The 27,595-nt window shown below is 41.9% G+C and overlaps 1 protein-coding gene across 2 annotated transcripts in view; it reads left to right on the top strand.

Annotated features, from left to right (window-relative positions):
- The window catches only part of LOC121953307 (signal-induced proliferation-associated 1-like protein 1), a 52,157-nt gene that overhangs the window by 12,670 nt on the left and 11,892 nt on the right, over positions 1-27,595 (top strand). For both annotated transcript variants that reach the window (XM_042500313.1, XM_042500314.1), the window contains exons 2-9: positions 12,036-13,718; positions 13,848-13,978; positions 16,533-16,721; positions 16,854-17,028; positions 18,809-18,912; positions 19,207-19,364; positions 24,627-25,206; positions 27,185-27,459. In XM_042500313.1, coding sequence (XP_042356247.1) covers positions 12,257-13,718; positions 13,848-13,978; positions 16,533-16,721; positions 16,854-17,028; positions 18,809-18,912; positions 19,207-19,364; positions 24,627-25,206; positions 27,185-27,459 — 3,074 coding nt within the window. In that variant the 5' untranslated portion in view covers positions 12,036-12,256. The remainder of the gene's footprint in view (positions 1-12,035; positions 13,719-13,847; positions 13,979-16,532; positions 16,722-16,853; positions 17,029-18,808; positions 18,913-19,206; positions 19,365-24,626; positions 25,207-27,184; positions 27,460-27,595) is intronic.

The raw sequence follows: 27,595 nt of genomic DNA, 5'->3' as shown, positions 1-27,595 counted from the left end.
ACTGCTGCTACTCTCGCATCCCTTCTATTTTAATCCTCAACTGATGGAAACTGCTTCATCCCAACACACACACTTGAGGCTCAGACAGAGGCGTGTGCCAGCCCCTTGCTGAGCTGGGACTATTTGTTTTGTAACACATAAGTTCACTACTTTTCAGATGGGCATCTTTACCTTTTGTTAGGAGAATAGGAAAAAAACACAGTGCCTCTTAAAGGGATAGTTCACGCTTTTTGGAGTGGGGTTGTATCGGGTATTTATCCATTGACACCCACATACAGTAGTTGTCAGTAGGCAAGCCCCCAGTCTGGAGGGGCAGACTGGAGGCCGACATGCACTGTTAATTTGACAGCTTGATTTTACTTAATACAATCCAGGAAACCGATGTCCTTGAAAAAGGTAAGAAAATGTAACTATTAGTCTGAAGGTATGTTTACTTTATGTATATTTTCACTGCTTTATCTTTCCGTCAGACAGTGATTTCCAGTCGGAAAATGAGGCAATTAAATCGCTCTTTTCAGAGCCAGATGTCATTGAGAAATACTGATTTTACCTCGCTAAAAATAGAAACTGCTGGTCTTCCTGCTGCCTTGATCAATTTGTGTTTGTGTAACTTTACACAAACTAACTGATTTAAGCAGCGGTGGACCAGCAGCCCCCGTGTTCAGCGAGCTAAAATGACTGTTTGTCAGTGGAGTCTGGTGGCTTTGACAAAAGCATAAATACTGAACTGTCATCAACCGTTTTCCCTGTGGGAATGGGCTGTCTGACGGAAAGTAAAGCGGTTAAAATGTTCTCAATTTTGTGTACACTTAAACCGATATTTATTTTTTAAGTAGGACTTTTTTTAGGTGGCTAAAATACATTTTTACAGCTCATTGCTTAGCTTTGGTGTCAGACTCAAGCCTACTTCTCCAACCTGGGGGCGCACTGACTGACGTCTGCTGTGTGTAACACACTGTCTATGGAGAAGTACCCCACACAGCCCCACCTCATAAAAATAAAACTATCTAACTCCTGTCTCAGTCCACAGTCCCGTGGATAAGAAGACAGGCTGCTGGGAAATGGTCCCATTGCATTGGGGTTTAATCCAAATGGCCTTGTTGCTCACCTCAGCAATGCAAAGTACACAAATAATGGCTGCACACTACAATTTAACAAGTGGATTTATTCCAGTATAATAGCAATAAAACTGGTTGTTAAAATCAGATGCAGGTCTGCCTCACAGCCTCTCATGGGAGCTGTCAGTATACTAGAGGAAGGAGACTTTCCAAGAGCTTAGGTTAGTATGGAAAGTGAAAGCTTTTTCTCTCAGAAGTCACACAGAAGCATTCCCATATTAATCACAGATCCTTTTCACCTGGAGGAGCTGGTGCGCTGTCTGGCAGCGTGCCTGTGTGGGAACGGTTGCCAGTACGTTTTGTGTGCTGAGCTGCAGGATTGAGGTGGAATTGTCTTATTAAATGACTCAAGATGTTTTTGAAGCTCCTGTGTTGGTTATGCTATCTGATATCACTGTGTGTTTGCCTTTTCAGTGAACCCTGAGCGGGCTGATTTCCCTCGTGTTGAAACTGATTCTTTAGTAACAAAGTAGCACGTCAAATTCCAATCACCAAAAAAATACATAAACAAAAGCTCAAAATATATATATATTTATTTGTATTTAATCTACAGAGCTTCTTTCCACTTACTATGAGTTCCTGGGCTGCAGTCAGAATTTGTTGCTTCAGTTTTTTTTAGTCTCCAAATGAAACATCAAATTAAAGGTAATTTAAGGGGGCTTTACACATTTCAAATGGTTATGCACGGTAGCAATAGCCCCGAATGTCAATGACTACAATGTGAGTGTGCATTTCAAGCACCTGCATGCGAGAGTCTTGTCGGAGTGGCAGTTGACGTGTCGAACTTTGGGCCTTACTCATCAGCTTTTGGCACAAGGCCAACACTTGTGGCTAGGTTTACTCCAGTCATCTTAATGGTACTTGATCAGTCTAGCGCCACTTGCACACACAAAACCCTCATCTGTTGCTGACCAGTGAACCTGCTAATAATCAACAGGTGTTTGACCTATTTCTGCCAGACTGCTGCAACAAGTAAATCCCTGATCACAAGCGATTACACAAGACGTGTGTCTGCAACTACGTTTCAATATGTTTCAACACAGACACCTCTACTAGCACTACTACTACACACTGAGACTTCACTATTTTACTACTAACCTGAATTGTACCAGAACTGATTGAAATGTCATACCTGTAAACTTTCAGTTCATTAACCATGGATAGGTCTACACAGTTATGGCCTAATGACAATAATTTTGATCAATACTGAGATCACAATAATTTATCCCGATTTATTCTTTGATTTTAAGAGACAAAATATTTTTGTTGCTCTTTCACTTCCATGTTGTGCTTCATTTCTGCTGAAGTACATACTTTTGCATCAAAGTAAGACTTAAAATGAGGTACTTCTTCACCCAAATTCAGTGCATCTCCAAGAAGCAAAAATACACATAAAACTGTACCCAAAATGCAGGCAAACTAAAAATAAACATGCTACTACAGAATGAGGCCAAGTGAAAAAAAAAGTTTTTATTGGAGTCATATCTTTGGCCAAATTGAATGTGATTGCATTTAGTTGACTCTTTCTGCCTTCAATAGCTGGATGGATCCATGCTGCATTTTATTTTTTGTTTTTTTTTTACAGCGGTCACATTACCATGAAGTGTTGTACAGTGTCGCTGTCATGGATGTCTCAGTTGATGCTGGACGAGGACGGAAATTCAGTGAGATAATATTAGCGTCATTATTCAGCATCCATGCAGTCATTGTACTGGAGATTGTGGTGGGTTTTTTCAGGTGGTTTAACAAGTAAGTTGAGTTTCTTTGCAGCAAAGACAAAGTCTCCTGCATTTGTTGCATATGATTTGTTCTCTCAAATTATTTTTGTTTTGCCTGTCTGACTAGAACATTTAAGAAAGTTTCTGTCAGGCTGCTGCTGCAGGGTACGCACAGAGTGGAATGACAGCTCTTCAAACGTGGAGGCTGGCTGTCAGTTTAGGAGGTTCTCAATATGCAGCAGTGTTTTGTATGAATCTAGTGCGTACTTTAAATGTCAATAACGCAGTTGATCATGTTCATTTGATAGTGAGAAGCCTAACTGTGATTGTGATTAATATTTAATATTGTGCAGCCCTAAACATGGTTACAGCAAACTTTACAATAGAGATAAGGTATGGCAGTGAAAAGATGGGATGCAACTTTTAGGATATAATTTCTATATTCACAACTTTGGAAAAAATATTGAGATGAACAACATTTATGGTTGAGAGGACTACAAATCACAGCCGGGATCTACTGTTAGGCAACAAAAATATAATCCCTCACTGGCTTCCCATTTACGAACACTACTTGCAAGGTACATTTTGTAACCAAGCCAGAAACACAGCTGCAAGTTTCAACATGGCTGCTATGTTTTTTTTTGCATGAGCTGTACATTTCATTGTTCAGTATATAAAGAGAGTTTAGGGAGACATATTCTGGGTAGCCCTGGTTGGACTCTACACAGAGACCATAACCTGCAATAAAAACCTGATTTTCAAGAAAAGGCAATCTTAGTTTGAGACAGGTATTGCAGAAACAGCATCTCTACAAGCTGGCAGGGGATAAAAAAGCGCTGCCTTTGATGTTTGTAGAAACAACGAGCAGTTTGGATTGTCTTATTCAGAAATAGCTATTGTCCCAAGAGTTTATTTTTATGAGCCAAATTAACTCATTTGTGTTTTTGTAGATTCTGCAGAAATTGGTGTTTAATTTTCAGGGTTTTGCTTTGTCATGCATGTGAGCCATTATCCCTGCATGTACCTGTCCGTGTGCATCAGGAGCTCACTGTCTGCCTAATGGAGTCCTCGTATATGAAGCGGGCAGAGAGGGCAGAACGAGGGAAAGTGCAGCCTTGAGCAGACATCCACTTTTTTTTTTTTTTTTTTAAACCTCAGCTCCAAACTGCTGCAGCAGCCAGGCAGCAACCTCATTAGAATTTTTTACATTCCTCTTCAGGCAGCAGCACACTGCTTCCTCTCCATTGCTCTTTATAATGTACAGCTTTTTAAAGGCTTAAATCTGAACCTCCTCTATAAAGACAAGTCATCTATAAAACCACGTCAGATATGAGGCACTGAACCAACTCTAGCTTGACCTGTGTAGATTAATGTATATATGGACCATGAAGTTGTAAAGTTTCTGTTGGTGATAGCTTTACATACTTTAAATCATTGAATACAAGGCTGTTTAAGAGTGTGGATTCATCTTTTGTTTTGACGGGGCGGCTTATAGATTAAAGTATAAGAAGTAGTGATCCTTCTTTAGTCTGGACAAGCAGACCACCTAAGCTGTTAGCAGTGCAATTAGCTTTCTTTTTTTTTTTTTTTTTTAGACGTAAATGGCCCTCTTGGAATTGGACAAAGGCTTTCATTGACAAACCCCTGGCCCACCCAGATAATGACATTGGAAATGGGACTGGGTTTACCATTTCTAACTATAAACTATGTCAAGTGTTTCAAGTGTCTATTTATCCTGCCGTCTCTCCCACGTTGAATGTGAAACCCTGGTGGAGTACTTTCTGGATAAGAAGAGAGGAAGGATCGAGGACACCCTGCTGGAGATAATGGCAATGAATATATCCTGGCCCTCCTCCAGAGCTGTCTCCTTGTGCAAGGCTGTGAGTGAAATTCACTTTGCCAGTGGTTAGCTATGCCCATTACTCACTGAACTGTGCTGCAGTGATAGCGAGGGGCCCAGAGACGGGGCAGAGCGGCAGCACATCACAGTACAATGGCGATGATGAATGTCGATCCGCTGCCACCGGTTTTTGAAGTGCTCCAACGACACGCGGTGTTTGCATTGCATGTGCGGTCGGTTGAACAATTCGTCGGTTCAGTTCTCATTTTATTGTGGCATTGCACTTCATCCGGAGCTGGTGTCTCGTTGATCAAAGCTTGCAGTACAACTTGGCTGCAAAGATGGAGGACCGTGGTTTTAAAGTGATGGCAGACTTTAGTGTTTTATTACAGACTATCACTGTGACAGTCAGTGTTGCACTTCTCTCTAAGAAGTTGCCCGAACATGCCCTACTCCCCCCTCACCTCCCCTCCGCAGACGCTCATCATTTCCTCCACTGAAATTGGTGAAATTCCAGGACATCGGCTCGCGGTCGGATGATGCTAGTACCGTTTGTTTGCCAGCGGGCCTGCCTGTTTTTCTCTGGAGGTGTCAGGTTCTCAGGTTTGCTCGAGCAGGCGGGCAGGTTTGTGCCTGGTTCTCAGCCAGATGCACATACAGGAGGAGGGAGGGCAGATAGAAAAAGAGTTTTAAAAAGAGAGCAGATGGAAGACAAGGGAGAGGTGGAGATGTTTTCTTATTTCCTGTGCATCTGATGTGCCTGTGGGCGGCCGTGGTTGAGCGACACCTCAGTGGATGTGTGGAGACCTCAGTTTACCCCCTCGCTCCTTAAAACTTCCTTACTTGACAGGAAATGATGGTGTGTTGGAGTCAGTGGATTTATTATTACTGCAGGTTTTCTCTTCTGAAGCCTCAGTTCTCTGTCTCACTGGTGCACAACCTTGCGGTAAAGCTTGCTCACTGTGGAAGAGTTTAACTGCAGTCTGGCTCCGTTCTGTAGCTTTCGTCAGGTTTTTCCCATGTTACTTCCCCAAATCTCAGTCATCTGTCAGCTCATATGTGTTGCGGCAGTGAGTCATGCTCTAACACAACACAGGAAATTTTCTGCTTTTTGTCCTCTAGTTGTGGGCAGTTGGTTGAACATACTGCGATTGGCTGAGTGCATTGCTGTTTTCTTTTTCCTTGGTTGATTATTGCCATTTTATTTAGCTAATTTAATTTGCTGCGTCTGAAGACCCAGTGACAACCTCTGCTCAACAGGCAGCAGAGAGACACAGTGGGGAATCAGGGCTCGACAGTAATGCTTGCCCGCGGCAAGTAAACTCGGTGTTCGGGCAAGTGCAAATAAATGTGATGTCTAATGTAACGTGGTCTTAAAATATATTGCCTACTGTTTCGCTGAATTTTAGCTTCTTCAGCTGAGCTGCATGTGTGAGTCTATCTCAGATTAATCCACGATGATAATCCACCACTGAATGTTTTTCTTGATTATTTATCCATTTTTTTTAATGTTGAAAACAATTATTTTGTTGATAGCCATCCACTAGCTGTCCATACTGACTTGGGTTGAGTCTGATGACCTCAGAGGCTGTGTTCCTGACATGTCAACCAATCAGAGGCTGTTTTTCTAACTGTATGACAGCTTTTGGTAGGCCAGGGTGCACAGACACACACGCGCGCACACACACACACACACACATACACACACGCACAAATGTATCTGCAATTGCTGATTGTTTGGCTAGTTGGAATATTTTAACGTTTCGACCAATCCTGTCTTCTTGCTATCTTTCTGTCCAGGTAAGACCGTCCTCCTTCCTGTGCTCATCACAAAAGTATTATTTGTAGTTCTTTGATTGTTACCTTGTTTCCAAATTCTGGGTCAGTGTTTGCTACATCTCTCATTTCTCCAGTTGCCCTTGCATATATAATTCCTTTGGTTTTCCTGGCAGGCCTCATATACATAGCCACAGTTAGGGTTCCAGTGCCAGGCCATTTTCAAAGACTTCACTATGTTGGAATGGGGCCCCAGTTTTGCCCAATACAGAGGGACCTTTGTGCCTGCTGCCCAACAGCCCAGTCAGCCCTTAGAGCAGGGGAAGATTAGGGGACAGGGCGAGCCAATGGGCTAAATGGTAGGGTGCCTGTTTGGAAGCCAATGGTGTCAGCCAAACAGCTCCTTAGCCCCATTCAAGCACGCAGTAATTACAAGCTTGTAGGGCAATCCTTCGGCTCCTTTGTCCCTGCTTTGGAAACACTTGCCCAATCCACTGGGAAACTTCATTCCCTCTATGTTTGGAGACCTGGGACGAAGAGTCTTTCAACTCCAGAGTGCTGTCCTTTCTCTCTGGGACACCAGGGATCCCCCTCCAGGAAAACATGGCTTTGAAAGTGTCTGCACTGAAAAATCAGACAAGTTGGTCTTACTTTAAAAAATCTTGGAAACCAATTGCCTTGTAAAAAGGAAAGTTAATATATATTTAAATCGTCATTCATGTTTGCTTTATATCTAAGGGTTAAATGTACTTACATTATTTTGTGAGACTTTTCAACTTAAAACTGACAAGTGAAATTGTACTATTAAAGTGTTAGTAACTTCAGTAAAGCAGGTTAGTCTGACTTAACTTGATCATGACAAAGAGGGTTTTTAGCAATGGTGAAGTTAGGAGATCTGTGAGTTTTGTTTTCTTAACATGTTTAAGAAAATGCAAGTATGATGACTAGTTTGCATCTGACAGAATACAGATATATAGCACAGTGTACTTAGTTTACTGAAGCTGCTAAAACTTAGATTTATTTAATTTGACTTGTCATTTTTAAATTGCGTCAATTTCAAAAAATTAATTAAATATAACTAAAATTTAAGTAAACTAAACAGTTAGATATTAGGTACACATAAATTAAGGTTAATAGTTACATTTACTTCTGTTTTTTCAAGGGAGTTTCCTAAATTTTTTAAGTAAAATCACCTTGTCTGTTTACAGCGTAGCACCCCCTGTTGTGTGTAACTGATGACTCATGATTCATCACAGCACAGTCCTGCTGACTGACTGCTGTCTGTCACCCACCTTTATTTCCATGTCAAAATGTGTGTGTGGATACAATCTGAGTCACCTGCGGTCTTTATAGAGGCATGTTGCTCTCTCCGCTGTGTCTAGACTCGCCTCTACAACCGGAACTACAAATTGTAGCAGTTCGGAGGTGTGCCGTGACATCAGCAGCCCGTCATCTGCATCTGTATCACCATACCGCTTTTCTCATCTCTCAACGAGCCTGGCAGAACAGCTGGGAGGTCAGAGCCCTAATTACAGGAAGTTAACCTCATTTAGTCAACAAGCTCAAGCTGTTTGGACATGTCCTGCAGAGTTGTGAAAAAAAATCATCTCTTTAATTCTGCAGGAGGAGGATAGAGGAGGCAGGATGGGTTGGATGGAGACTAGGTTATGTTGTGGGGTCTCTGACTGTCTTTCACAAACTCACAGCACGCACTCCTTCAGTCTCTATGGCACGCTGCTCCCTTTTAATCTGACAAGACCATGAAGCCATTCGTCTGCCTGTGCGTCCGTCAGCGAAGAGATTAGTGGCCTGTATTCTGGGGCGTGTGTGTGTGTGTGTGTGTGTGTGTGCATTTTGTGTGTGTAGCTTCTCTTCTTCTGTCTGTCCCTGTGGACATTTGGCAGCATGGGACAGGACCTGCAGTTTAGCGTGCATTCCCCCGACAACTTTCACTCTCACTCATGTCGGAGAAATTAGAGTGTTAGTAGGACATGAAAGGGTTTTTTTTTTTTTTTTTTAAATCATTAATTAGGTTTTTTTTCAAATCTGTTTTAGACACTCTACTCCTGTGCCCCAAAGAACTGGTGCCCATTCATTAGAGGAGCGTGTCGTTGGGAACCTTTCTTATGTGACACATTAAAGATCACAGTGGTGATATCTTTCTTTTTATTTGAATTTCATCTGGCTGAAGATTTTATCTCATGTATCCATAAAGCTGTTACAGGCTGGATTTGAATCTGAAAATTGCCCTGTCCATTTTCTTTTATGGTCTTATGCAAAGATATTTGCTGCGATTGGATAATTCAGTGCTTCCCACAGAAATAGAATCCATGGGTGGCGGTATACGATGGTGGCATTGTGAATATTTGTGTCACTCTGTGTCCCCTCTAAATTTGGATGTTTTTGTGAGTCTTTTTTGTTTTTGTGAATGCAGAGCAGGCAGAACTCTTCATCAATTTTTACTCAGCAGCAGTTGGAGGAGTTTGAGTCATGTGTAGGGATGGGTATCATTAAGATCTGATGCATCATAGACGAATCTCTTCATTTCACTGCAAATTAGAGATGGAACTGGTAAGATAAAATACTAGAAACAAGAAATATATTTTCTCCAATACCACAAAACAATCATTAACTTCAAACCTTAACAACGCTATGGTCCTAAATAATTCAGCCACGGGGCTCTTTTAATGCCAGGATACCCATCCCTAATTGTGGGGGTGATCTGTCAATCCGGTTAAGCTTATCAGATCAGATTGACAGATGTAGAGGCGAGTGAAAGTAAACTTTTAGACCTAGCAATGAACAGTTACATTTTACTTTCAGTGTGCCTGGTGATCTGCTGCTCCATCTGTGCCCAGAGTACACTTTGTGCTTCAGGAGGGTGGTACAACATATAATCGAACATTATATATATATATATATATTCAAATAGCACTCCTAATGAGCGGTCCAGCTCCAAAAATAGAATATCAATACGTGGCGGCAATCAAACAATTAAACAATGTGTTAGAAACCCTGTTATTATAATCCGACTGCTTGTGGACCCTGTTCATTTCTGCCATATGTTTGCGGTTTAAAAAGTTTAAATGAGTAAATGAGTATGTTGGACTTGAACAGAACTTATGCCTGTGTTAGTCTTTGATGCTGCTTGCTTTTGCTTGATATTGGCCTAACAGAAGGCGTCTCTGCTGCAGTATATGCACAGGTTTAGAGGTTTGTTGTCAGGAAACACTCCTCTATGTTTTGAGGAAAGGCTGACTGGAGATGCTTTGCCTCAGGCGCTCTGAAAACTGAGTCATCTCCTCGGCCTTGCAATTTTACACTTGCACTTTTCCTGACTTGTAAATGAATTGAATTTATTTTATCAAACACGCTGCATCGTCGAGGGAACATTTGACCCCTTTCTCAGTTTACTGTGACACTGGTAATGTTGTTGGTAGCATACTTTTATGTACTCTTGTTTATCATTCACATCATCTATCTCTTTGGTTACTTTTATAGTTTAAAGCAGTGGTTCTCTCAATTTTTAAAAAAAAATAAACTAATTGATTTAGATTTTAAACTGTTAAAGATGTCAACTCAGGGATATTACACAGGGCATGTGTCACTATTTTCTACCATTTTATTGACAAATTAATTAATCAAGAAAATAACAGAGAGTTATCAATAATAAAAATAATTTTAAGCTGCAGCTCTATCACCTGACCAGCATTAAAAAAAAAAACAAATTGCTATTTAAAAAAAAAAAAAAAAAGCCTATATCAAGATGGGCATCGGTGTCTGATTTACCTAACACTTAAATGCTAAATTTCAAATGTCGGATTTTTAATTTCCTTTCCTTTTAATTTCCTTTTTAATTTTATTTTTTAAAAAATAAAGGTATTCTATGCAGGATTGTCAGTTACTGTTTATAAACAGGCTTGCCAGGGAATGTGAAATTAAAAGCCAACCCCAGATTTGCTCGCTTGGCATTTTGTCTTGATATATTTACGTTTTTTTTTTTTCCTGTGCTGTGTCTCTTGGATGCCTGCTGCTTACTGTCTGGCACTTGGTTGCTACCTTTTTATAAAGCCCTGACTGTTTGGGGGTACATGCCTATAAACATTCTGAACACAGAAAATATGAAGTAAATAAGAAAATAAAAGCAGAAGGCAGAGTTTCTGCAGAAAATACACTGCAAAGTGGGTCATTAGTGATGAGAGGGATTACTTCTGTTTGACACTTTGCACTGTTTTTTAGGAAAATCCTGCGTAGTTTATCTTTTCAGAAGAATCTCATTTAAGAAACACAGGATTAAAGTAAAGGTCAATGCCTTCTTTCTGATAAGTCTGTGTCGTGAAATCATAAAGTTGGCTGGGATGTTGGGATACAGTGTGAAGGTGGCGGTGCCGTAGGCCCGTCACAGTGTGCTCTGATTGCTAGTGGCTAATGTGATCACAGCCTCAGCCAGGCAGGGCTGACTGAGAGCGGAGCCTTAATCTCTCCCAGTGTCTCACTGCCAAATTGGCCCGATTTGTCAGGCAGAGGATCATCACCCACTTCTCAGATGACTTTCAAAGGGCCCCTTTTTGCTTTTTGATGTGCAGCTTGGGATATTGGAAAGAAAAGAAAAAACTGCAAGGCTGCATTACAATTCAGTGATGTTGGTTACTAAAGGGGCACGCACAGGGACGTCAGACAAGCCAGGAGTCAGTGACTGAGGGATGAGATGATTTTTCTATCACTTATATGTAATCCTGGTTATGACATGAGTCGTGGACAGGTCTATTTTATTACCAGGTACAGAAAGTCAACTTTATCAACCGTTATCTTTGGATAAATTAACAGAGTAGGCTGATGTCATCATTTTACTCAGACTTTAAAGAAAAACAAAAACACATTTTTAACTCATTTAAATTTGGATGAGCATTCATGTTCCAGCTTGATGTTTACTCTGAAATTGGTTTGAAAAGTGAAACCATTTGTCTCACTTTCTACACAGAGGAAATATTTACATTTTTATGAAGATGTCCTCACTCATTTTCACAGGAAAGTCTGCAAAAAAAAAACTGAAAAATTAGTTAAAAACAAAATGACAAAGAAAGTAAAAACAAACAAACAAAACGACATGGAAAAAAAGTGCTTACAAATTATAATAATTCTTTATTTCTTTCTTTCTTGCAAATGGGAGCATTTTGTACCAAGTTGCTCATTGCCTTTTTTCCATGTTTTTGAAAGAAATCACCCCAATTATCTAGAGTTCAAAGGTTTAAATACTTGTGACAGGTGTCTGAAAAGTGATGTGGATCCAGGTTTTAAAGGGGTAACTCTAGATGTAGGACTGTAATTCACTGTTCTTTCCCCCATGTCCAGGAGAGTGTAACAGGGCACTGATCACAGCCAATCAAGTGTAAAGTCATCTGGTTTTTCAATACTGAGGATCTAATTTCAACAACTTATTAATTTAAGACCTGCTGCCCAGCTTAGTTTCCAGTGTTATATATATTAGGGAAAGTGGTGTGTGTCAGGAAACAGATGTGTTTGTGATTATCTTCACTCCAGACTTTTACTGTTTGCACTGAGTGATTTTCTTTTTCTTTTCAGGATAGTTTGGAGTGAGACAAATGCAGCGGCGGCACCGTCACAGTTGAGGAAGCAGTATGCAGGCTTGAATGCTGAGAAGGTGGGCTCTTTCCATCCTGTTTTCTGCCCCTTCACTTGTTGATCCAGACAATCAACCTGCTCATGAAGTCAGGGAGCAGCATCCCACCCCAGAGGCAGCCATGTCTCCCTGCTAAGTGCCTTTAGCCTTTTGCACTGGTGTCATGACCAGCCTGAAGCGCCCTCCAATGGAGCGCACCGTTGGGGGTTCCATCCCCGCCACTGATGAGTTTTACACCCGCCACCTCCGTATGGTCAATGGAGGGGCTGTACCAACCCGCACAGACAACGTTCATGCCACTGTGAGCACAGGAGTGCCTAAAATGGGTGTACGGGCTCGGGTGGCTGACTGGCCCCCAAGGAAAGACTTTACAGGGGTCATGTGGCAATCAGCTGCAGAACCTGAGAACTCCGGTGTGCCCTCTGCTGTAAAAAGTCACATTAAGTTAGGCTCTATAATGAGCCCTCAGGACTCGTCGATGCTGCGAAACATTCACAATACTCTTAAGAATCGAACCCAGGCCCAGGCCAACAACTACAGCCCCGACACCCGCTACCTGGCCCCGGGAGACTACCGAGGCCCTGCACACAGAAATCCACGACAGAGACGCATCCGTCAGCGCAGTAACAGTGACATGACTATAAGTGAGATGGACGGCAGTGGAGACAGCGGAGAAGACTGGGGTCCAGCATCAGGAGCCAAATGGTCCCCGCTTCATCGCGAATACGGTAGCACCTCCTCGATAGATCAGCATGGAGCAGCTGGGGAGAGCTTCTTTGAAATGCTCAGGGGCTATCAAGGGGACAAAGTTGACCAGCGTAGCCCCGCTCCAGAGAAACTGGAGGACATGCTGAATGTTGGGTCCAAGCAGGCCAGCACTGATCTTCAGGCAGATGTGGTGGAGAGCCAGCCTCCTAAAGTCAGAGACAAGCCCCCAAAGAGACGGACTAAATCTGAAACAGGGGGTGAGTCTATTTTCCGTAAACTTCGCAACGTGCGGGGTGAGTCGGACTCCCCCAGAGCGGGGTCAGACGCAGAGGACAGCCGGACAGAGGACGTCGCCCCCCCTTTTAAGCCCTGGGTGTGTCAGAAAAGCTTCGCCCACTATGATGTTCAAAGCATGCTGTTTGACCTCAACGAAATTACTCAGTTGCGGCAGATTGCAGGAAAGAGGAAAAACACCACCACGGGGGCATCTGCCGCTGCTGTAGCCTCAGCTTCTTCCACCCTCTCGTCCACACACAGCCTGCCTTACAGCTCCCCGAGTGGTAGCCAGGAGGAACTCAATTCCCGGGACAGTCCTGGTCCTGAGGCGGGGGACGAGCAGAGCAATGAAATGCTGCTGAGTTGCCCCTGCTTCCGCAACGAGATCGGTGCTGACAGCATTGGTAGGCGCAGATTAGGAACAGGGTATCATGGAGCAACTAACAGTGGCTCAGGGTCCCTTAGTGGGGACGGAAACTTGTACGAAACATCTGTGAGCACGCACTGCACTAACGCTGGGGTAGCAGTGCTCGAGGGACCGAAGGAAGGCCCCAGCACACTCAGCGAAAAGGGCAAACAATACATTGTGGAGCATGTGGACCTGGGAGCCTACTACTACAGGAAGTTCTTCTACCTTCGGGGTAAGATTGATTTAACTGCTTTTATTATGTACTCATTAGCACATTAATGTGTGTTGTTTAAAGGAAGAATGTTTGATAGTCGCCCAACAGATGTTTTTTAATGTTTCTCTGCAACTTCCTCCATCTCAGAGCACTGGAACTATTTTGGGATCGATGAGGCGTTGGGTCCGGTGGCGGTGAGCCTGCGCAGGGAGAAGCTGGAGGAGGACAAGGAGCACGGCCAGCAGTATAACTACCGGCTCATCTTCAGAACCAGCGAGGTCAGCCATCTTTCCTACACCCCGACCTCAACCTCAGCACCACATCACATCAATCCCTCCTACTGTGGAGTGTCCACAGCGTTCAGCGATGCAGCCCAATTATATTTTTGCACTCACACATTTGGGTTGACTGTGAGGACAGATATTCATTTTGTTGGATGCTTGCTTGGATTTTAGATCCAGTTTATAGTCCACCTTCTACACTTTGTGTATAGGAGACCAGGGTGTGTTGGAACACAGCTATTTTCTGTTCGTTTGAAGGTTGCAGAAACAAAAAATAAAAACGTTAGCTTTCTTGACCTGCAGCCATCTACTATGTTAAAACATCTAAAAGTCACTATAATTCTTGGTGAGGATAACATTTCAGTTTTCTATTATTGAAAGTAAAAAAGTGATCCGTGGACTAAATGTATTCTAAAACTGTTAATAGACAAAGGAATCGGCAACATTTTTATGTAAGATTTGATAAGATTTGAATGTCTGTGAGGAGTGACTGTTAGCTGGCTAACATATTTTCATCACAAAGTTTAGTCAAATGTGAGCAGGCTGGTTGGTACACTGATTTTGCGGGTGAATTGCCAACCGATTATAAAGTTACTAGTTGTAACTGTAGATTTAAACTATTATGAACATATCTATTATGCGCTTAGTAAGTGGCCAAATAAGACATCCCTGCTGATGAATTGTTTGGTTCATCATAGAAAAGTTGGGTTTTAAAAATTGGCTGATATTCTATTAAATCTTCATGTTTTCTTGTAAATGTTCAAATTGTTTCGGAATTTACTCCCAAATCACCAGGTTTGGACTTAAGTCACATAACTTGGACTGGTGTTAGAGTCATGTCACAAATTTGATAACTTAACAAAAAAGATTTGCAACTCAATTTGGACCTTAACACCAGTGACTTTCATTGGACTTGAGCCTTTTACTTGAAAATACTTCATCCATCCTCCCAACATTTAAAGGTTAAAAAATGTGTTACTGTATCAAAGCGTACCAAGAATCAATACATTTTCACTCATTTTCTGAATCAGCCAACTTTAACATTAATCTTTTTATTTTGTTAAGACATATAACATAAATTTGCGACAACATAGGCTAAAAAATCACTTACTAAATGTCTTACTGATTTGGAAAGAGGAAGATATAGACAGTGTTTCAATAAACAATGAGTTAAATACAATAAGACAGGACAGAAATCTACAAAATTCACTCTCTTGTGGTACTGGTTAATATTGTATGCAATGAAAGTGCATTGTCAGCACATTTTTTTAATGATAAAGTTCAGTTGCATTTGTTGTTAAAAAAACTAAAAAAAAAAACTTGCAAATCCATTAATCCATTGTTAATTTAATATATTACTCTGTTGTTAAACTGACATTATATTTGGTGCATTATGACAAATTTAGGACTTGGGACTTGTCAGTCTTGACTTTGGACTTGAGTGCAAAGACTTGAGACGTACTTGTGACTTGCAAAACAATGACTTGGTCCCACCTCTGCAAATCACCTAATTTTAGTAAACATTTGTGTACATTAAAACGTATTTATTTATTTAAAGCTTAGATGTTAACCTTTAATTTGCTGCTGGTTAGAAAATGCTAACATGAATGATGCTAGAGAAGTACGGCAGAAAGTGAAAAGTGTGTCAACCCACCCTGGCCTCCCCTATAGAAGGTGTGTATAGATCGAATACTACAATGCTGCTTATATACTAAGACCAGCTCGAGGTAAAACCAGCCCTTGTTTCTTATTATGCAACCAGCCCTGCGGCTTTTCAGCTGTCTCCCAATATCAGCAATGTGTGAAGAAACTTGAGGAAGTGCACTCATCTCCCAGCCTCCAAGGCCTGTCGGTGCCCAGCAACCTCAAACCACTAAGCGGAGAGTGTTTCAGTAAAAATAGATAGTCATATTTAGTTGCAATGTTCTAGTCCTTTGTTTGGTTTGGGGATTCTTGCTTTTAAAAAATTTGGGTTATGGCATTTATTATATGGGCGTACATTCCCAGACAGAGGGTGAAGCCACCTGCCTGAAGCTGTTTGTTGTGGACTGAGGTAGGACAGGTGTATGTGATTAAGCTGAAGGACCCCCGCCATATATCCTACCTCTCAGACGTGGAGAATACAGGTCCATTGTAAACACACATGGCGCTGCAGCGCCTCAAGCTCGTAGGAGAGAAAGTCTCGGCCCGTTCCAGCTGCTTGTGATAGCTGAGATTGAGTTCACTCCCAGAGCTCAGCACAATGAAGACTTTGTATACACAGAATGCTTGGACAAGCCCTCCCACCTCTTTTTCCTCACTTCTGTTTCCTTTTTTTAAAGCTTTGAGTCATGATTGTCTTCTTTTATTTCCCTTTCTTTAAGTTACAGTAAGAGAATGGTATGACTTTTCAGACTGCAGGGACTTGTTTAGTTCTTGGTGTCTGAGCAGGCATGTTTTGCTATCAGTCTGTTCGATCTCTAAGAAAGCGTTTAAAGCATGCTTAGATTCCTGAGATGCATACTTTCTCTACCCACACTCCTCTCTGTAATCTCTGTCTCCCTCCATTCAGCTGACCACTCTGCGAGGCTCTGTCCTGGAGGATGCAGTGGCTTCCACTTCTAAGCATGGTACCACCCGGGGTCTGCCCATCAAGGAGGTACTGGAGTACATTCTCCCTGAGCTGGATCTGTCCTGCCTCAGACTGGCCCTCAACACTCCCAAAGTCACCGAGCAGCTCATGAAACTGGATGAACAAGGGGTAGGAGGAGAAAGTATATAGCATTATGTACCTAATTTGTTCAGAAAGGGAATTTGTGTTTTGCAAGTCCCTACTCAGTCCTGGCATCAGCTGTCATACAAATATTGTGTCTGCTTCTTTGCTGTCCCCCAGCTGAGTTTTCAGGTGAAGGTTGGGGTGATGTACTGCCGAGCGGGCCAGAGCACCGAGGAGGAGATGTACAACAATGAGACGGCTGGACCGGCCCTGGAAGAGTTCCTCCAGCTGTTAGGGGAGAAGGTTCGCCTCAAGGGCTTCACCAAGTACAGAGCCCAGCTGGACACCAAAAGTAAAATTACACCACCAGATCTCTCACACACACACACACACAGAATTTGTGCTTTAATTCCTTAGTGACCCAAGTTGTAAAGCGCCTAACCAATTTATTCCTTAGCTTACTTCTTGTCTAATGTGGATTTCTGTCAACAACTACATTTTGGGAAATCTGGGTTTTTGATTGATTTTTAAAAAAGGATGTCTTGGCTTTCAGAATATAAAACTCTTATCACCAAATTAAGATAACAAATACAGTATAATTTTGAAGCTTGAAAAGGCATGATGACAAGCTAGCAGCGAACATTTGTCAAACACATTCTGATCCTACTCAGCGCTACTCTCCCTTCCTCCCTCTGCGTCTTCCTAAAATTATGAACGAAAGGCTTATCATTGTACAAACAAGGAACGGTCTGAGACCGTCGTTTTTGTGTCTGATTTCAGATGAACTTAATTTTGACTGAGCAAAACTGATGAGCTGCTTGGCTCATTCTGGTTCTTACGGCTTGGCATCGCACATCAAAATATAACATCAAATGTTTAAACTTAAGTCAGTATGGACATGCTACACATCACTTGCTTAGTTGGACTCTCCACAATCCAGTTGTTAAGGTTCATTTACAGAACAACAAACAAAAAAGGTGACCACAGTTCCTCTGACATAAACAAATGGGACAGCCCCCGGAGTACAGCATGCACTCCCAGTTTAGAGGGCCAATGGGCTCTGTCATGTATCCACCATAAAGCAAATTTTAAAGGCCCTTTTAAAATCAAAATTGTAGTTTTGTGACAGTCATTTTGTAATGTGATGTCACTGGAATACAAAAACAATACTGATATCTTAGTTAATTGATGAGACAAAATCCAAAATGTTAAGTTTGTTTTCTCATACAGTTTACTTAATGGATTATATTAATGCTGAATTGGCTTTTCAGAGTATTGTAGAAATAAGGCGTATTAAAACTTATGTTTCCTGAGTTGCTGGCATGTAAGGAAATGTTGAAATGTTGTATTTCGTAAAGGGCGTTTGGTGTAATATTTTTCACCACAAACAGGGTGGGAAATAGTTTCAAAAGGAATCTAGATGTCATGTAGCAAATAATGACCCTGCGGGTTCCCCAGGCTTTGCCAAAATCTTGTTGACTAAAAACTCACATTGTCTTTAGATGTCTGAGGGTGTCAGACTAGTCTTTCAAAAGTCTTTTCAGTCTTCTATTGTATGGTTTCACTTTTCACTATTTTTCTAGTCCTTGTACTTTGCCCCCTTTATCTTGATTTCAGTCACATATTTCATTTCCCTGGATCAGTTATTTTGTCCTTGGACACTTTCACTTTTCTTTTTATCGCTCTTCTCTTGTATCCTTTTCTCTCTGGTGCGTCAACTACAGTAGTCCTTCAGTGATACAAATGAGTGCATTAATGTGCTGTAAGTGTTTTTAATTTCTGGTTTATGGCCTTTGTGTCTTCAAAGAAACATTAAATCAAAGTTATTAAAACATTTAGACAGTATCCATTGTTCTGGAAACTATAATGTGACAAAAGAATAGAAAAAGGGTTCCTTTTCCAGGTTGACGCTTGAGTAAAACAGTTGATTGGACATCGGTTTTGACAGTCATCTTATCCAGTCTGACATCGATCCACCATTCACTATTGTCTAGTTGTTTGGACTGCGGTGATATTGCATCCTGTCTTGCACAGAAACACTAAGCGCACACATATAATACACACATGTGAGAGAGATAGATGGCTGTAATTGTGCAATGGGATTCAACACTGTCTTACTATTTTCCCTGCAGCGGATTCCACCGGTACTCACTCGCTCTACACGACTTACAAGGACTATGAGATCATGTTCCATGTGTCGACGCTGCTGCCTTACACACCCAACAACAAACAACAGGTAAAGATGGAGAGCCCAGCGTTGTGGTATACCATTGATTACGTATGCGTGAATGGAAAACTCCTTGTTTGGAAACAGATGGAGGAAAGAAAACTTAAAGGAAGGGTGTATCATTTAGAGGAATGCATGATGTGATTCTCGGCTCTGTTATCAGATTTGACTCTCAGCCAACTTTCATTTTAAAGAACCTTTGTTGTTTCCAAGTGCCATGTCATTAAATGGAATGTACCACATGATTCGTATGACAAGTCCCATACTTCTCTGATTAAGACTGCTTTGTTTTCTGATGTATAGCTGCTGAGGAAGCGCCACATAGGGAACGACATAGTGACCATCGTGTTCCAGGAGCCTGGCGCTCACCCCTTCACCCCCAAGGCCATCCGCTCTCACTTTCAACATGTCTTCATCATCGTACGAGTGCACGATCCCTGCTCTGACAACACGTGCTACAGGTGGGTCTTTGTATTTGACCAGCTGATGTGACTCAGCAGAATAATAGATAAACTCGACATAATGAGCTCAGAGGTCTACAGTAAATGGCGACCACAGCAGAAACAATGTCAGTGGCTGGACCACAGCGAAGCGAGGGTCAGCCATATAAACGCAAAACTCACTGTCACTAAGCTTCTGAGAGATGAAGTTACACCATTAGACAGTAGAGTTGGTGATTCCCCATTGGCAGCTGCGCTTCCAGAACAAATATGCACCACAGTTTTTCTACTGGTAACTTCTGTGCAGCCAGAAAAATCACAAGACAATCAAAAAAATACCACGATTAATCATATGGAATATGGAAAGCTGTTGTGTTCTATTATGTTTTAATGTAGTTTTTAATTGTCCGCTGGTGTTTATGAACGGAGTTGTAAATGGGGGTCAGCATTTATGAACTACACTCTGTGTGCCTCCAAATGTGTGCCTGAATGCCATTTTGTATGCCGACTGCAATGCAAGTGTGCGTCTGTTTACATCAGTGAAATTTGAGGAAATAGTATTTTTTATTATTTTTTTATTAACAATAAAGTTAACTTTATTCCCACTTTATAAAACACAAAAGCTCAAACAGACATCTGCAGAACATGATATTCATTTATTATAATATATCTGGAAACATAACTGCCACCAATACTGATAAAAGCAGATCATTTAAAATGGGAAATAAAATATTCAAAATTATTAAAAAAGGATGGTGAGTAAAAGTGTGTAAGAGGGGATTACTTAAAATACAATTATTTTTTATATTCGTTTTCAAGTGCTTCAAAAACAGGAGAAAAGCCAGCAGAATAAAAGTGATATTTTGATTTTAAGATATTTAATATATCAATACTAATGTCATATTCATATTCTCAGTCCCAAAGATAACAGCCGGTAGACTCATACAGAAATGATCCCTCTTACCAGAGACTCAGTCCTCTGACTAAATTTTCTTATTTTCTGCTTTTTGTCTGTGCTCGGGGCATTTATGGGCATGTACTCCCACAGGGCCCAGGTGAGGTCAGGGGTTTTTTTTAAAATATTTTTGGGGGCATTTTTGCCTTTAATTGATATGACAGCACAAGTGTGAAAGGGGGAGAGAGGTTGACTTTTACTTGCGCTTTTGTTAGCGAGTATGTTTACAAAGACTGACCCAACAATCCTGCATAGTATACCTTCACACGTGTCTTGTAATTTGTTATTACCTTCCGTCAACTTGTGGAGAAGTAATACTGAACCCAATGAAGAAAATTGCAAATGAACACTTAATATCCATGGATTTACATTATAGACACAACCACTGACTATTTCTGTACACAGCTGCAACTAATTGATTAACTTGAGTATTTTCTCAATTAATTGGTCAGTTGTTGGCTCTATAACATTTAAAAAAAAAGTGTTTCCCAAAGTTTAAGATGACATCCTCAAATATCTTGTTTTGACCAAAACCCAAAGATCATCAGTTTACTGTCATAGTGGAGTAAAGAAACCAGAAAATATTTACACTTAAGAGGGTGGAATCAGAGACTTTTGAATTTTTTGTTTTGCTAAGAATTCACTTAAACCATTTAACAATTTTCACATTAGTTGGCGATCAATTTAATAGTTGACAACTAATCAGTTAATTATTGCAGCTCTATTGCTGTAACCACAATTTAGCACATTGAACACACACGCTCCAGCCATATGCTTGGTTTCAACCTAGTCTTGTTTCTTCTACACATGCATGCATGTTATTTGGTTTGCCAAAGAAAGGAAGGAAGGACGGAAGGAAGAAAAATCAGTGTTAGTGTATGTGGCACTTGTGCTGAACAAACCCACTTCCTGGATAAGTACAGGTTCTTAAAAAGCCTTGAAAAGGTCTCCAGTTTAACGTCTCAGAGTATGAAACTGTGACTGACACTGAGGTTAAGGTTAGACCACCAGCTATGAATATATATGACCGTATCTGGAGACTGAGGAGACTCATTACAGTTTTAAGTAGGCCAGACTGACCAAACCCAGTAGCAATGTTCCCATCTCAGTGCAGCACTGGACCCTTTTTATGGGACCCTTAAAAGCTCCACACCACTTTCAGTGCTACCAGCGGTGCAGCTACAGTAGCATTAAGACAAAAGCATTGACTTGGAGGCATGGGTCAAACATGAAAGCCTGTTGCGTGACCGTCCTGTCTTTCTGGATTGTTCATGTCTACTGTACGTCTGCATACGTACGAATTAGTTTGATTACGATCAAATGGAATAGATTGGCCCTGCAGTTGCTGTCGAAGCTCTTCTCCTCCGCTGGCTAAATCTTTGCCTCATGATGATCAGACTGCAACTCTGTGGCATTCACTCTAATGCCCATCACACACACACATACACACACACACACACACACACACACACACACACACATACACACACGCTCTCTGCTCCGCATACACAGATATTACACACACATAGTTGCTCCCTCTCACTCTCTTACTCCCATTTCTCCTTTTTACCTCTTTCTCATGCTCACTTGCACACAGTTACACACACATGCACGCACTTTTCCGACATGCACACTAATTCACTCAAAGGCTCACTCTTCACACACTCATATAATACAAACCTCCTCCTCCTCTTCTTCCCCTCCTCCCCTCCCTCCCTGCCTGCCACTTTGCCTTTGGGCAGCGTGAGCCGCAATGGTCTGAAGGAGTTAGCGCCATGCACATGAAGTGCTCTCTTCACCCGGACATGCATGTGAGCGGGGAGGATTGTTGAGAGCAGAGTCCCTCAGAGCTCACAGAGTCCATCTCGGGAGCGGACGGGTCAGGACAGCTTTCTGTCTCAAAGCTCACACCCGCGTCAAATTTGGGCTAATTTATTTGGAGCCCTTCTTGGCAACCTCCTTTTTTTCTGACCAGCTTCTGCATCTCATGGATCCCCTTCTCCCAGCTTTGTTTTTGCCTAAAGGGGGCATGTTTTAGTTTAAACTTTGGTAAAAGAGATGAAATGCTGGTTCTCCTGGTTTTCCTTATTGATGAAATGGAGAGGCGCGGGACACAGAGTCCTTGAGGACAATCTAGCTACCCCACCCAAAGAGACTCATACTCTCAGCATTTGGTTTCTACTCAATCTGTGGACTGAGGACTTCACTCTTGACTGTTTGTCACAAGTCATTCCTCGAATGCCTTTCCTTGTTGGTCAGGAAAAAATCTTGAAGAGAGAACACAGGCTTTAAAGATTTTCTGCACCGTACTGAGTGCTGTATCTTGAGCGTTGGATTGTAGCTACAGAACTGAATTGCGTTATCTTCGACTGGGGGGATCTCTGTGTTGCCTAACATTGATTGCAACAAAGATTCAGGATGTTGTGCAGTAAGGGTCTGAAGAACATGGTTGCTTTTTGGTGACACCAGGAGGTAAGTTGCAGGTAGTGATTTGTTACTTTTGTTAAAACCATGGAGTGTTTTTGATGCATTGATTTGCCACTGACTGAATACCAGGCTCTATGGATTTCAGCTGATTGCTTGTCACACATTTGCAAACACGCACACAGATTCTTACACACACGCGCGTACTGGCTTAAAAAATTCCCCACAAAGAGACAATTGTTTCGATTTTTGTCATGTCATATGACTGTATCTTCCCATCTTGTAAAAAACCGTGTCAATAACGGGGTGTCTTTATTAATAGAGATTAGAGAAGTAAAGATTATGATTTTGTTGAGTCATCCGGTTATTAATAGCCTGTTGTTGCCTGCTGCTGAGATTTGGATAATGCTCAGGTCATATTGAGCCAGACCGGAGCATTAGAGGAGTAAGTGGCCCGGGGCCAGCAGGGTGCTAATCTGCTGCTTTCAACTGCTGCTTCAAAGTCACACGGGGCCAGCAAGGCGCATTGCATAACTGGACCTTTGTTTGGGAAGGCTGTTTGTGCTCGCTAGCTCTAGCCACAGCACCGCTTCTCAAACCGCCATGCAGCAGAGAGTGGCAGGGTGTCAACCCTAGGAGCCGACTTGTCAACAGTGATTGGATGTATAGTATTTATATGCTGTGTAGTCAAGCATGGTTTGCAACGTTTCTGCTAAAGGCTATGGATGTGTTGTCTCTTGAAGGGACTGGATGGAGACTCGTCAGGACTGTCACATCAGCTTGTCCAAGACTCGATTTTCATGCACTAATGGGCTTTTAGTGTATATGCGACTGACTTTAAATATGTATACACTTATAGCCTCCAATTATACAGGCAGAGTGGATGTAAACACCATACTACCAACTGATTTGATAATCCAAGAATGTCCTCCCAAACGGTACATTAATCCTAATATGTATAAAAGCGCACTCTGCTGAATTTGCTCTGCACCGAGTTCATTTTCTTATGAACAATAGGTATGACACAACAATACCTACACCTGTTCACTAATTTATAGTAATTCAACTCAAGGACAGCCATTGTGTGTAAATGGAATAGGAGCAGCAGAGGGTAACAAGAGGAGAGCTTTGCCCGTAGGAATTCAACGCCCTCCTTTATACTCACAAGTGAAACAGGTCAAAGGCAACAATACTTTAGGGGGAACTATGTAAAGATGTCTCCACTAAGCTGTTTCACAAGCCCGTGTGCTGTTTGTCCTTGCAGTTTTGTCACTTGCTTTTTCTTATTTATTTGACCAAAATGAAAATAAGTTATAAACTTTAGTTTTTTTTTCCTGGCTCATAATTCAGTTTTATCAAAAACATCTTTCTGTGTTTCATGCTGTTCTGTTTCATGTTATTTTATTTCATTTTGAAGCATTTGTCTTATATACATATCCAATAGGGAGTGCCGTATGTAGTTATCTATGAAGTTTTTTGGGGGTTTTTTTGTTGGGTGGTGCGAAAGTTAACGTTAACGACAAATGTGGGGTTTGAAAGTGAACCATTGAGGATATCCCAAACCTCTACCATGGATGCCACTGCTTTATGAATTACAGCTCAAGAAGATCTTTCAACGAGAGCAATATATCTAAAATAAATCAGCCATTTATTTTACTGACGGAGGATCAGAGGAGAACCATGGGTGTATTATGGTCTTCTCGAGGCAGATAACCCTGCAAACATAATCACAAAGTCTGCAGCCTTTATTTGTTTATTGTTTTGTGACTGAATCAAACCATACCTATAAAATGCATTGCTTCAAATGTCTGTAATAGTTGTTTATTGATATGGATTATAATGTATATTTATTTACATCCTACAAGAGTGACCTCAAACTCTTCTGTCCCCCTTCCTGTCTGCAGTGTGGCTGTCACCCGTTCCCAGGACGTCCCCTCCTTCGGCCCACCAATTCCCAAGGGTGTGACCTTTCCCAAGTCCACTGTTTTCAGGGACTTCCTGCTGGGCAAAGTCATCAACGCTGAGAACGCAGCCCACAAGTCAGACAAGTTTGGCGCCATGGCAACACGCACACGGCAGGAGTATCTGCGGGACCTGGCAGAGCGTCACGTGACCAGCACGCCAGTAGAACCCACTGGGAAATTCCCCTTCATCTCTCTGGCGCACAAACGACGGGAGAAGATGCGTCCATACAGCGGAGCAGAGCTGCGGAGCCTGGGAGCTGTGACCTGGCAGGTTCATGCTGAAGATCAAGTAGCTGGTGCTGAACGTGAATGCCTGTTGGCCATTTCAAATGACTTCATCATCCTGTTGGATCAGGAGGCCAAAGCCGTTGTGTTTAACTGCGCCACACGTGATGTGATTGGTTGGTCAACGGGGAGCCCCGCCTCCATGAAAATCTACTACGAGCGCGGTGAGAGTTTATCACTGCGCTCCATCAATAACAACACAGAAGACTTTGGAGAGGTTGTCAAGAGACTGGAGGTCAGTGGGGCACCACGACTGTCTATGACAGTACATCTCATTAGCACACACCATCTGCTGCAGCTATCAGAGGTTACACTGAGCCACACACCACGTCTCTGACAAACAGCTTGTAATGAACACACACTGTCCTTGTATGTCTGAATGCATACTGCTTTTATCGTTACATTTACACTTAAGATAGTTATTGGCAATGCTTATCCACTACAGATAACAATGAGTAAGGCCACATCCACACTAACATGTTTTAAAGGTTCAGTGTGTAGGAATTAGTGGCACCTATGGCATATTGTATTCATAACTATGTTTTCATTAGTTTAAAATGGCAAGAATTGTTGTTTTTGTTACGTTACAATGAAGCACTCATATCTACATACAGAGTGGATCTTCTTTCATAGAATCTGCTTTGTTGTTTCTACATTACACCAGAATGGACAAATCAAACTCTGGCTCTAGATAGGCAGATTTGTGTTTTGCTTTGACCACTGTAGTTCTCCTTCTTGGCACATAAAAAGAGGTTTCAGTTCTGCAGCCTCACAGCTAGATGCCACTAAATCCTCACGCTAGAACTTAAAAACTGTGTTGTACAATGAAAACAATCTCTGTACACACGTGTTATAGCACAGTTTCAGAAATAATCTTGATCTGCACTAACACACCTGAAAATGCATAACACATGACACCCTTCACTTACACTAGACATGTGCATGCCGAGGCAGGAGGCAGATTGCCTAGTCTACAGATGGTTGCTTAGTCATAGAAAATACTTAATCGATGGCGAAAAGTAAGATAAGAGATTTCTTCGCTTGGACCGACAAAGGGGTGGAACTGTTACCAATAGTTACATGAGTAAAGGCGGTCAAGGTGGTGGAAAATAGATTGGGAGTTGTTCCAAAGGAAATGTGGTGACCAAAGCAGTGTCCATTGCTGGAGGAAATTGTAACAACAAGATCTGTTAAGATTTTGTTGTTACAATTTCCAGACTATCTGAGTCATTGAGACATAGGGTTTAGGGTCTGGGTCACAGAATTTGGAGTAACAGAAGCCACGGCAATGATAAAAGAACACACACAAGAGGCATAAAATCACAAAAGATATCAAAGTATCAATGAGTGCAAAGGTCAGGGCTTTCTGTAATATCCCTGCAGCTTCTAAACAAGTATTTCAACAACAAGTACTAAGTGAAGTTCCAGTCCCATGACATGTGAGGGCAAGTTATAGCCTCTGTCCCTTAACAACAGTTGAACATAAAAAATAAAGTATTGTTGATGTTATTATAGCAACATAAGGGCGTAGTCTAAAATTATACAGTCACCAAAAAGCCATAGCTGTTGTTACTCTGTGATTATAAGTCATGCTGAGCACAATACATAGTAATTTGGTGATATGATATCATTACTGAGGTTTTCAGTGTTATGTAGGTATGGCAGTGCTTTTTGATGGGGCGAATCACTCTGCTGACACTGCAGTTTAAGTAGATGGTAAACAAAGTAAAGATTTGCTGTTGGCTGCTACCAGTACTGGCACGCGCCTTTCTTTGTGAAGCAGGAATGTGTGTTTTTTTGTCATCAGCTTTGTTGTGGGCATCATGACATGCAGATAACTGGAAGTCTCCTTCTGTGTTCACACTCAGGCTGTACTAACTACTATTTACCTCTCAGTTAACTTCCCACAGGTAGAGGAAGAGCTAGACAGGATGTCTAATAGGCAGCCAGTTATAATGGGAGTGTGCAGAATAATTTAAACCAAAGTGCTTAGTATTCATAGTATGTGACTGAAATATGTACCTCAGCTGGGAGGGGATTAGAGCGAGTGTCAGATGCATCTTAAAAGATGGGGTTGCTTTGAAGACGGTATATTAGTTTACCTGCAAAAGACTCTGAAGGGTTTCTTAAGGATTGTTTTATACATAATGCATGTCCTCTGCTCCGATTTGTCCCTCTGCTCCTCCGCCCCCCTCATTCTTTCTTTTCTATAGCTGTTGACCAAGGGCAGTCAGACCACAGAGATGACCCTGCGCCGTAACGCCCTGGGCCAGCTGGGCTTTCATGTCAACTTTGAGGGTATTGTCGCTGAGGTGGAGCCTTATGGCTATGCTTGGCAGGCTGGGCTCAGGCAGGGCAGCCGATTGGTGGAGATTTGCAAGGTGTCGGTGGCCTCGCTGTCGCACGAGCAGATGATCGACCTGCTCAGAACCTCTGTCACTGTCAAGGTGGTCATCATCCCCCCACATGAGGACTCAACACCACGCAGGTAGAGTGGATTTGAGACATGCAAGAAAAACTCTTCTTATCAGTGTACTTCACCCACAAAATGATCATTAGTATATCAGTTTCTCAACCTGTGTTATGTTGAGTTTGTTAAGAAAACTTTTTTTCTCATGTCTCTA

Source organism: Plectropomus leopardus, chromosome 14 (genome assembly GCF_008729295.1).
Source record: "Plectropomus leopardus isolate mb chromosome 14, YSFRI_Pleo_2.0, whole genome shotgun sequence".
In the NCBI taxonomy this organism is placed as follows: domain Eukaryota; kingdom Metazoa; phylum Chordata; class Actinopteri; order Perciformes; family Serranidae; genus Plectropomus; species Plectropomus leopardus.
This window is presented reverse-complemented; position numbering and strand designations above follow the sequence as displayed.